Genomic DNA, 12,321 nt, shown 5'->3' on the forward strand with positions numbered 1-12,321 from the left:
TGATTACCGCACTGTCACAAGCTTGCACAGCTGATGTGGATAGCAAAGAGGCTGGTATTATGAAAGTATTGGGCTTTTAAAGCATATTTCTGATACTTTATTACACAAGTGCCTTATGGCGTTTTTGTAGTGAAGTGAATGTATATGTTGCGTGCCTAGGATGCATGTCTATGACATGTGTCGCCTTTTTTCCTTGGCATCGATGCTTACAGAGACGCTGTTGTATGCATGTGCTAGGCGCCTTGCCTTCTGTGCCGCTTGTAGAATTCCGCACACCTCATTTGTATTCAGTTTCCTTTGAACATCGATTGCTATTTCAAAATCAGTAAGTTCAACTGTGGATATATAAATGCACATGATTTTTAACGGGGACTTTTGAGCATCGGGGCCTCAGTTCTTTTTAGGTGACTATCTCACAATTCACGTGATTAAAGATTAATTATCTTTTTTTTTAACTAACACTAGTAAAACTTAGTGCTTGGAATAAAATAGCCGTAGAACTGTAGAACAAGCAAATGTAAACTTACCTGTGAAAATAGGAAAGTCAGAATCTCTCAAGGTGCTGCCACCATACCCATGTCTCCAAAGCAGAATGTGGCCAATGCAGTGACCCACACTGTCACATGCCTACTACCATCATGGCACTACACTAAGATTCTGGCTGCCTTGACCTAAAGTTGCCAGCCTTTGCTGCTGTCAGCATTGTTGCCACTGTTATAACCTGCCTCCTAGCAGCTTGACCAACCTTTGCATCACTTGCTCTTCCTGCTGCAAGTACTGGCGCTCCTGTCTCTGAGGCAGCACACTGCAGTGCCATGACCTGAACCTAGACTTGATCTCTATGCCTCCTGGTACTCAGAAATTTAAACCTCAATTCTGCCCCAGCTCCACTCAGACTATGCCTCCAAAAGTGCTTATGTGCCATCCATGTTAGTAGGAGCTAGTTTTCAGCACACCTATTTTTTTGCGTATGTATACTTGTGCACAATGTTGTAAGAGCTCTTTTCCACAGGCAGAAAATGCTTTATAAAAATTGCCCCATGAAGGACAATCCTGATCCATAGAGTTTAACATCTAGTCAAAACAACCAGACAAAGCTACTACAACAAAAGAAAAAATTAATACAAGAGGCTCTGAGTTTATATGTCCTCGCCATAACATCTTGCACACTAGCGATGTATCATTCTGAATGGTTGTCTTGCCTGTCTCTGATTCATTAGCTTTACTTATTTGCCATCATACATTATGTTTCAGTAAGGATCATAATTGCACTTCTGGTGCAGTGCCATAGATCCTAGTTGATCTTTTGTTTTTCCTGCACTTCAGAGATCTCCTATGCATATTCAGTATGTTCTTGAATTCTGTTACTGCTTTGTAATTAATGTGACAGTCCTCCTGGTTGAACTTGTTTTTTTCTTTTTCCTTTTCTCTAGGTACCTGTGGGTGACCAGCCCAAAGACATTGAACTCCAAATCCGGGAACTAATCCTTCGATATATCAGCAACCCAAATTCAATCATTCTGGCAGTCACTGCTGCTAACACAGATATGGCAACGTCTGAGGCACTTAAAATTGCCAGGGAAGTTGACCCAGATGGTAAGCAGTGGCAAAAAACAAGAACATGCTGTTTTAGGTTTGGTTTTTGCTTTCGGAAATATTGACCAGAAAACTAAAGTCCTGCAGAAGTGATTTCATGTTTGGTTTTTTGCCTGTGGTTACTCCTTTCTCTTTTTTTCTTCCAGCTCCATAAAAGTCAGGATTGGGATCCTGGAGCCATGAATCTTCATTAACAGCTACCAGGAGTTTTTTTTCCCTTCTATTATAACAGACTCATTCTCCTTGATCTGTTGATTGCAGCAGTGGTCCTGAGGCTGGGAGCTATATACTAGGACTCCTTTTAGAAACTTGCACCATGGGCTTTAATAATGGTTCTTCGAGGACAAGGCCTATTTATTCTCACGAGTGGGTAGCATAGCGCCACGTTGCCCCGGTCTGGAGCTTCTAACAAGCTCAAAACAGAGCTTTGTAGAGTGCGAGACACGCTCCACCGTGAGTGCCTTCCCACCTGCTGCGAGGGTGCATTTCCCACAGTTCTTTTTTTTACCATGGTGAAGAGAGGCTGTGTTTTTTCTAGTGTCTCTTCACACACTACTACTACTACTACACACCCAATCAAAGAGCTTTTTTAGTGCATTTTGGCTGTTTTGGGGAAGATTTTTTCTTCTACCCATCTTCGGGTCCCCTTTTCGCTCTTACCTTACTATTTTTTTGTAATTTTGCCCTTTTTTAAAGTTTCCTTTATTTTCCTGTCAGTAGGCCGCACTTAGGCCTTAACTCAGTCGGGTTTTTCCTGTCTGTTTTTTTCTCGGTGCCTTATCCCTTTTTCCAGCACCATTGAGCTGTTTCATTTCATTGTGAAAGTTTTTCCATCCATGTCATCTAAAGTTCCCATTCTTGATGTCATCAGTGCTTAGGGCCTGACCATAGCCCTGCTGTGTCCTCTGCATATGCACAAGAGAACACTGGTGTCCAGAGAGGCTCAACGGGAAAAGGTTTTTAGAGCCAGGTCCAAGTCTTCGACGCTTGCATCGACATCAGGGCGGCGACATCAAAGACCACATCAGGAACATCGGTTCCAGTTATGGCTGCTTCGAGACTTATGGATGCTGGGAGCAGTAGCATCGAGTGGGTCTCCACCTGTCTCCACACCGGCTGCTGGATAGGGCCCCCTGGACTCCAAGTCGATGTGAGGATTTGATGGCCTCGTCGGTACCAAGGAGTCTCAGTGCAGAGCTTCAGATGAAGGCTAAAAAGCATTAGCACCAGTCCTCCTTGACTCATGGTGGCGTGAGCTCTAGGGTGTCGAGGGAATCAGCACCTGAGAAGCATTGGTGCCAGGAGGATCACTCCCCCTCCATTCAAGAGGTGCTGATGCGCCAGTCTCCGAGCAGCCAAGACCTGGCTCCTGTCTTGACCCCAGCAGTTTTGCAACTTGTCTCTGGGCTGGCACTTCAGCTTTTCCCAATTTCAGCCCTTGATGAGCATATCCGGGCCTTGTTACCTGAACTGATGGATGGCCTCATGCAACGGTGTACGTCTGTACCAGGGGTGTTTGCGTCTGCCATACCTCCCGTTGCAGCCCCGCTTGACCCTCAGCCTGCAGTGCAGTCTCCAATGCCTGTGTCGCATGCGGTACCGGTGTCATCTGCCACCCAGTACCCCCTCAACGTCAGTGGAAGAAGCTTCGTCGAAGTTGAGGAGGGAGCCGGCTCCTCGACGTCAAGGCAGGTTCGGTCTCGACACTCCATGTGGAAGTATTGTTTGACACTGATGAGGAATGCTCAGGGGAGTCAGAGGAGGATCCAAGGTACTTTTCCTCTGATGAGTCCTATGGCATCCCCTCTGATCCCTCCCCTCCACTCAAAAGAAGAAAGTCTCCTTCAGAGAGCCTTTCATTTCCATCTTTTTTAAAGTAAATGGCTGCAGGGCTAAGATGCTTGAGGTCCTGGACTATACATCTTCTCCTAGGGAGGCTGTGACTGTCCCTCTCTCAAGGGGGAGGACTCAAGGAAGTCCTTGATCTGAACTGGGAGTCCCCTCTGTTGGTCCCTGTCATGCCCAGGAAGGTTGACACCCAGTACCAGATCCACAGTACACCTGGTTTTAGTAGGCCTCAGTTGCCTCACAATTCCATGGTGGTGGAATCTGCTTTCAAAAGGGCCAAGAGTACTAGAGACTATGCCTTGGCGCCCCTCTTGGGAGGAAGATGTTCCAGGCTTCAGTGCTTGTGTCCCGTATTCAGTCTTACCAGCTCTTTACGAGCATCTACTTGCAGCATTCGTTGCTTAAGTTGCTGGACTTGGATTTAGCCATCTATCCCCCCTTCAATCTGTTCAGAACTCTGCTGCACGTCTTATATTCCGCCTGAACCGATATACTCATATCACCCCTCTTCTCAGGTCACTTCACTGGCTTCCAATCAGATACCGCATACAGTTCAAGCTTCTCCTTCTTACCTACAAATGCACTCAGTCTGCAGCCCCTCATTACCTCTCTACCCTCATTTCCCCTTACGTTCCCGCCCGTAACCTCCGCTCACAGGACAAATCCTTCCTCTCAGTACCCTTCTCCACCACCGCCAACTCCAGGCTCCGCTCATTCTGCCTCGCCTCACCCTATGCTTGGAATAAACTTCCTGAGCCCTTACGCCAAGCCCCCTCCCTACCCATCTTCAAATCCTTGCTCAAAGCCCACCTCTTCAATGTTGCTTTCGGCACCTAACCTTTATACCTTTCAGGAAATCTAGACTGCCCCTATTTGACTGACTGTACATTTGTCCTTTAGATTGTAAGCTCCTTTGAGCAGGGACTGTCCTTCTATGTTAAATTGTACAGCGCTGCTTAACCCTAGTAGTGCTTTAGTAATCTCTCCCTCCGTAACAAGCCAAGTCAGTACACTAGTTGGCCAAACAGCAGAAGGCGTGTTGTAAGTTTTGGCTAGGGATATCTACGACACTTGATGTGGCATCCAGGATCTCTGCTCAGAGTATAACAATGTGCAGACTCATGGCTGTGTGTTTCTGTCTTGGAACATACTGTTCAGCAGAGGTTGATGGGAACCCCATGCCAGGGGATAACCTTTTTGTAGAGAAGGTTTGAGGAGGTTACTGACCAAATCAAGAAACATGCTGATACCATCTCTTCTCTCTCCCGTCAGGTGCCTTCTGCACCTGCCTCCTCATCCAGGAGGTATTTTGGTAAGTCGGGGAAGGGTTCCTACTACCCACAGAGGCGTAGGTACGTTGCTTCCTCTCATCTGCCTGCTCAGGCTCAACCCCAGCACACTCGTTCTCGTCAACAGTGTGCGCCTAAAGCCCCCTGCTGCTCCCCTGATTTGGTTTCAGAAACCTCCAAATTGTCCACCGGTAGCTCATTGCTTCATCTCTCAGCATGAGAAGGTACTTGCAGAAGAACGTCTGCCCTTCTGAAGGCCCCTGCAGTCGAACCCATTCCACCAGGGGAAGAAGGGCGAGGATTCTATTCCAGGTACTTTCTTGTCCAAAGGAAGACAGGGATGCGTCCCGTTCTAGACCTGAGGGCCCTGAACAAATTCCTAGTCAAAGAGAAGTTCAGGATGGTTCCCTGGGCTCTCTGGACTTAAAGGATATATATATAGATATATATATACACACACATACATCCCGATAACTTCCAGCCCATCTGCCAAATGCCTAGCAGTAGTAGCAGCATCAGTACGCCGGCTGGGGGTGCATGTGTTCCCTTATCTCGACAATTGGCTGGTGAAGAGCAAGTCGGAGGACGGTGCTCAGGAGTCCATGCGGAGGACTATTTGGGTGTTAGAGCTACTAGGGTTTGTTATAAGCTACCCCAAGTCCCATCTTCAACCTGTCCAACGATTGGAGTTCATCTGAGCACTGCTCGATACGCAGAAGGTTCAATCCTTCCTCCCAGAACGAAGAGTGGACAGTAGCCACCCTGGCCTCTCAGTAGGTCACAGCTCATCAGACATTGAGGTTACTGGGCCACATGGCTTCCACAGTTTGTGACACCCATGACACCTTCACATGAGATCAGCCCAATGGACCCTAGCTTCCCAGTGGTGCCAAGCCATGGGAAGTCTATAAGATGTCATCCAAGTTTTCCCAGACCTTGTTCACTCTCTGTTCTGGTGGACAATTTGATCCAATTTGACTCTGGGACTCCCATTCCAAATTTCTCAGCCTCAAGAGGTGCTGACAATGGATGCATCTTTCCTAGATTGGGGAGCTTATGTGGATGGGCTTCACACTCAAGGAGCCTGGTCAGTCTAGGAAACAGGTCTTCAGATCAGCCTTCTGGAACTCCAGGTGATCTGGAACGCTCCAAAGGCTTTCAGAGATTGGCTGGCTGTCTCACCAAATTGTACTCATTAAGACAACCAGCTTACAATGTATTTCACCAAAAAGCAGGGGGGGCCCAGATCACACTCTGTGTGAGGAGGCTGTTCAGATGTGGCACTGGTCTCACCAGCACGGCATGTTCCTTTGAGCCACTTACCTCGTGGGCAGGAACAACAGTCTGGCCAACAAACTGAGCAAGGTTGTGCAACCGCACGAGTGGTCTCTCAGCATGGACATTGCCTGTGAAATCTTCCTCCCATCCCTCTTGTGGGGAAGACTTTACTGAAACTCAAGCAAGACCACAGGACCATGATCTTGATCGCACCTTACTGGCAACAGCATATCTGGTTCCCTTTTCTTCTGGAGTTATCCTCCAAAGAACCATGGAGATATGGAGTTTTTCCAACCCTCATCATGCAGAACTAGGGCTCTGTTCTACATCCCAGCCAGTCTTTGGCCCTCAAGGCCTGGATGTTGAGAGCCTAGAATTTGCTTCTCTGTCTGTCAGAGAGTGTCTCCCAGGTCTTGCTGGCTTCCAGGAAAGCTTCCAGCAAGTGGTGTTACTCTTTTAAATGGAGGAGGTTTGCCATCTGGTGTGAGGGCAAGGCCCTCGATCCTATTGCCTGCTGTACACAGACCCTGCTTGAATACCTTCTGCACCTTTCTGAGTCTGGTCTTAAGACCAACTCTGTAAGTGTTCACTTTAGTGCAATTAGTGCTTATCACCGTGCAGAGGGTAAGCCCACTCCGGACATCCTCTAGCTGCTCGTTTCATGTGAGGTTTGCATTTCTCAAAGCCCCCTGTCAAACCTCCACCAGTGTCATGGGACCTCAACATCGTTTTCACCCAGCTGATGAAAGCTCCTTTCGAGCCTCTTGACTTCCTGCCGTCTGAAGCACTTGACCTGGAAGGACATTTTCTTGGTGGCTGTTACTTCAGCTCGTAGAGTCAGTGAGCTTCAGGCATTAGTAGTGGATGCACCTTGGTTTCATACAACAGAGTAGTCCTCCGCACACACCTTAAGTTGCTACCAAAGGTGCTGTCGGAGTTCCATCTGAACCAGTTGATTGTCTTGCCAACATTCTTTTGCTGACCTCATGCCCATCCTGTTGAGAGCTCCTTGCAGACCTTGGACTGCAAGCGAGCATTGGAGCATGGATCAATAAGGCCCCACAGACAGTCCACCCAGCTTTTTGTTTCTTTTGACCCGAATAGGATGGGGGTCGCAATCGGGAAACGCATAATTTCTAACTGGCTGGCAGATTGCATTTCTTTCACTTATGAAAGAAACTAGGAAAAAAGGCCCGTTTCTGACACAAATGAAATGGGTGCTAGCAAGGTTTTCCTCGGAGTGTGTATGTTTGAGAGAGTGCTTGTGAGAGTGAGTGTGTGACAGAGAGAGAGTGAGACTGGGTGCAAGTGTGTCTGTGAGAATGAGAGTGTGTGCCAGGGCCCCCGCCTCCCTCCCAGTTACAGGGTCGCCCCCCACTCCCTCCCAGGGTCGTCCACCTCCTCCCTCTCATTTCCAGGGTCCCTCTCCCCCCTCCCAACCTCCCAGTTCCAGGGCCTCCGTACCTCCAAGTTCCAGGGTCGCCCTCCCCCCTCCCTCCCTCAGTCACCTTTGGGGGCATACCTTACTGCAAGGCCCCTGCCTCACCCTGTACTCTCATCTGACAGGATTCTGTGCTCTCTGCTTGGCTCTTTCATTCTCTCCTCACTTTGAAAAATAAAATCTGTGAACCATAAAATTTATTTTAAACAAAGAATTTGCGGAGAGTTAGGGAGTTACTTTTCGGACTGACTGCTGCTGTTTTCAGAGCCAGAGCGTTTCCCTTGGCTCCGGCTGTCAGTGCTGCGCTGCAGGGGGGATCAGCTGGTAAGTGCTGGCTTTGTTTGTTTTTTTTTTTGTAGCGGCATGGCGATTTGGGAGGGATTCGGTCGGGGAGGAGGGGGAGGTCCGAAGTCAGAGAGGAGAGGGCGGGTGTCTGAAGTTGGACAGGAGAGGGAGGTCTGTGGCAGTGTGCATCAGTCCGTTGGTGTGCCTCGTGCTGCTTTCATGTGGTTGGTCAGTGTCTCTGGTGACGTACCAGGAAATACTGACTTCAATTCATGAGATGGAGAGCACGAATGCCTCAAGGTTTAAGTGCCACGGCGTCAGCTTCAGAACGTGGATGTGCTTTTTATTATATAGGATGGGCTGACACTAGAGGGTCATGTCATGGCTCATATCGTCAGAGACATGGCTGCGTCGGTAGCCCATTTGCGGTCAGCCTCCATTGAAGAAATTTGCAAGGCTGCGACATGGTCTTCAGTCCACACATTCGCATCTCATTACTGCCTCGAGCAGTATACCTGTCACGATAGTCTGTTCGGGCAGACAATGTTGCAGAATCTGTTTGGGCCCGTTTTATACTGTTCCACCTAGGCCCATTTTATTCTGTTCCAGGCTGCGCTCTGACTCAGATTGTATATAGTTTCAGGTTAATCTTTTTGTTATGTCCTCGCTGTTGCGAGGCCCAATTGTCTAATGTTTGTATGTTTGTTATTTGTAATGAGCCCGGATGCTAGGGATTCCCCACTTGTGAGAATAAATAGGCCTTCTTGTCCTCAGAGAAAGCGAAAGTACTTGTACCTATAGCAGGTGTTCTAGGACAGCAGGCCTTTTATTTTCGCAAACCCGCCCACCTCCCCTTGCTGTTGTCTTCTGTTTACATTTTTATTTTTGCAGTAGTATCTAACTGCAGGAGATGTGCCCTTGCAGCAGGCGGGAAGGCACTCACGTATGTGAGGTGGAGCATGTCTCACGCTTCACAAAGGTCTGTTTTGAGCTTGTTGGGCAATGTGTTACCCACTTGTGAGAATATAAGGCCTGCTGTCCTTGGAGAACACCTGATTCAGATAAGTACCTTCACGTTCCCCTCCCTCCTCCAGCCTCAGCCAACATGGTGTGTGGAATGCCTGTTTTGGTGATCAAGTAAAAGACCCTCTTTGTGGTAGTACTCTGCCACTACACCTATCTATCCTTTCTTCTCTAATGTAGAATTGAAGGTACCCCGATCCAGTTGGTGCTCGGTCCTTTAGAGGGCCCACGGCGGAGAGCACTTTATTGTTCCGTAAATTGTGCCTGCTGGCGAGGAAATGTAGACCTGGGCTTCGATGTGCTCGCCCAGCTTTTGGTACTGGCATAATCTTGTGCACTTGCTGTTGTCTTGGGAGGCGAGGAAGACCAGAGGGTCTTGCAAATGCAAAGCGAGATTTATAAAAATTTGGGGAGTTTACCTGGACACGTTGTCTCAGTTTGGAAGGAGCCATATTCTTAATACATTATGAGGTATCTTTGTTTGGTTCTACCTTTTTTCTTCCCTAGTGATGTTTTCTATCCTTACCTTGAGTAAAGGGGGGGGGGGGGGGTTGGGGTAGAGGGGGGGATTGGAAGGGTAGGGGGATGTATTGTTGATAAAAGTTATTCTGCCTTCATTAGCTTAGGAGGGCCATAAGATCCCAGTGACCCGTCGCCAGAAACGTTGTATCACCCCACAGCCCCAAAAGGCATGGAAAAAGGTATCTGCCAATTGACATTTAGGATAAAGAGGTGACTGCAGGCCCCTCGCCCTGAATAATTGAATTTGCGTAAAATTGGCTCGATGTAACACTCGGAATGCGCATTCTCTATAACTCGCACTACTAACAAGCAGCGGAATACTCCTAAGAGAAGCCAAAACATCCAAGGAAGCCAGAGACACCCCCATATCCCGTTTCCACTTAGACCTAAGCAACTCTAATTCCCCAGACCTCCAAAAGTCCACAAGACCTTGTGAATGCCAGATATGGCCGGGGCATTCTCTGAGATAGCATGAGAGAATTTTCGTACCTTAGCCCTGGTCTGAAAACACAGTGCCTCCACATCTAAGGATCTAATATAGTGTTTTAACTGAGAATGCGCAAATATATTCCCCCATTGAATATTCTCTGGGTCCTTCAAACAGTCCAACGACTTCAACCCTCTATCGGCGTCCAAAACACATTCGAAGCCTCTGAGATCCAGCTCCTCCCATTTAACAAAAATAAGATTGTCCAAACCTACTACTACTACTACTACTACTACTATTTAGCATTTCTATAGCGCTACAAGGCATACGCAGCACTGCACAAACATAGAAGAAAGACAGTCCCTGCTCAAAGAGCTTACAATCTAATAGACAAAAAATAAATAAAGTAATCAAATCAATTAATGTGAACGGGAAGGAAGAGAGGAGGGTAGGTGGAGGCGAGTGGTTACAAGTGGTTACGAGTCAAAAGCAATGTTAAAGAGGTGGGCTTTCAGTCTAGATTTAAAGGTGGCCAAGGATGGGGCAAGACGTAGGGGCTCAGGAAGTTTATTCCAGGTGTAGGGTGCAGCGAGACAGAAGTCGCGAAGTCTGGCGTTGGCAGTAGTGGAGAAAGGAACAGATAAGAAGGATTTATCCATGGAGCGGAGTGCACGGGAAGGGGTGTAGGGAAGGACGAGTGTGGAGAGATACTGGGGAGCAGCAGAGTGAGTACATTTATAGGTTAGTAGAAGAAGTTTGAACAGGATGCGAAAACGGATAGGGAGCCAGTGAAGGGTCTTGAGGAGAGGGGTAGTATGAGTAAAGCGACCCTGGCGGAAGACGAGACGGGAAGCAGAGTTTTGAACCGACTGGAGAGGGGAGAGGTGACTAAGTGGGAGGCCAGCAAGAAGCAGATTGCAGTAGTCTAAACGAGAGGTGACAAGGGTGTGGATGAGGGTTTTGGTAGAGTGCTCGGAAAGAAAGGGGCAGATTTTACGGATGTTGTAAAGAAAGAAATGACAGGTCTTGGCAATCTGCTGGATATGAGCAGAGAAGGAGAGAGAAGAGTCAAAGATGACCCCAAGGTTTCGAGCTGAGGAGACAGGGAGAATGAGAGAGCCATCAACAGAAATAGAAAATGGGGGGAGCGGGGAGGTGGGTTTGGGGGGGAAAATGAGAAGCTCAGTTTTGGTTATATTTAATTTCAGGTGGCGTTGAGACATCCAGACAGCAATGTCAGACAAGCATGCTGAAACTTTGGTTTGGATGCAAGGTGAGATATCAGGGGTAGAAAGGTAGATTTGGGAGTCATCAGCCTAGAGATGGTAGGAAAAGCCATGGGATGAGATTAATGAACTAAGGGAAGAAGTGTAGATAGAAAAGAGAAGGGGACCAAGAACAGAACCCTGAGGTACGCCGACAGGCAGAGGGATAGAAGTAGAAGAAGATCCACCAGAGTGAACACTAAAGGTGCGGAGGGAGAGGTAGGAAGAGAACCTGGAATCCAAGTGAGGACAGGGTATCGAGAAGTATGCTGTGATCGACAGTGTCAAAAGCAGCGGAAAGATCAAGAAGAATGAGGATGGAATATTGACCTCTGGATTTAGCCAGTAATAGGTCATTGGAGACTTTAGTAAGCGCAGTTTCGGTTGAGTGGGGAGGGCGAAAACCAGATTGTAGTGGGTCAAGAATAGCATGTGAGGAGAGAAAATCAAGGCAGCGGCGGTGAACAGCACGCTCAAGTAATTTGGAGAGAAAAGGAAGGAGGGAGATGGGTCGGTAATTAGAGGGACAAGTAGGGTCGAGTGAAGGCTTCTTAAGGAGAGGTGTGACCACAGCATGTTTAAAGGCAGCAGGGACAGTCGCAGTGGAAAGTGAGAGGTTGAGAATGTGACAGATAAAAGGAATAAGAGCAGGAGAGATTGCATTAAGAAGGTGGGTGGGAATGGGATCAGAGGAACAGGTGGTACATTTTGAGGAAGAAAGAAGTGTAGTTTCCTCAATAGTAACTTCAGGAAAGGAGGAAAGGGAATGAGGGGAAGGAGAGAGAGGGGAACGGACTAGTGGAGGGAGAGGTGGTGAGGTAGAGAAAGCAAGGTTTATCTTTTGAACCTTGTTGTGAAAGAATTCAGCAAGGGTCTGAGGAGATAATGAAGGGGGAGTTGGGGGAGGGGGCACCTTGAGGAGAGAGTTCAATGTGGTGAAGAGAAGTCGAGGGTTAGAGCCAAGAGAGTTGGTCAGTTGGATATAATAATCCTGTTTGGCACGTAAAAGAGCAGATTGGAAGGAGGACAGCATGAATTTAAAGTGTAAGAAATCAGCAAGGGCCCGAGATTTCCGCCAGAGGCGTTCGGCGGAGCGGGTACAGGAACATAGGTAGCGGATATTAGAAGTCAGCCAAGGTTGGGGTCATCAAAGGTGCAAGAGTGTCTAAGGCAGAGGATAGAGTATTGTAAGAAGAAACAGCCTTGTTGACAGATGTGGATGGTGCCACAGTAGAGAGGAGGTTTGAAACATGGGAGGATAGAGATGAAGGGTCAATATCGTGAAGATTCCTAGATAAATTAGATAAGATAGGACGGGACTGGGAGGGAGGAGATTTAAGTGTGAAA

General features: G+C 47.8%; 1 protein-coding gene across 7 annotated transcripts in view; it reads left to right on the forward strand.

Moving 5' to 3' along the window:
• DNM1L (dynamin 1 like) overlaps nt 1–12,321 on the forward strand; it is an 817,883-nt gene that overhangs the window by 332,364 nt on the left and 473,198 nt on the right. For all 7 annotated transcript variants that reach the window (XM_030213773.1, XM_030213768.1, XM_030213772.1 and 4 more), the window contains one exon: nt 1,434–1,596. In XM_030213773.1, coding sequence (XP_030069633.1) covers nt 1,434–1,596 — 163 coding nt within the window. The remainder of the gene's footprint in view (nt 1–1,433; nt 1,597–12,321) is intronic.

The sequence above is a fragment of the Microcaecilia unicolor genome, chromosome 9 (genome assembly GCF_901765095.1).
Source record: "Microcaecilia unicolor chromosome 9, aMicUni1.1, whole genome shotgun sequence".
Lineage (NCBI taxonomy): Eukaryota > Metazoa > Chordata > Amphibia > Gymnophiona > Siphonopidae > Microcaecilia > Microcaecilia unicolor.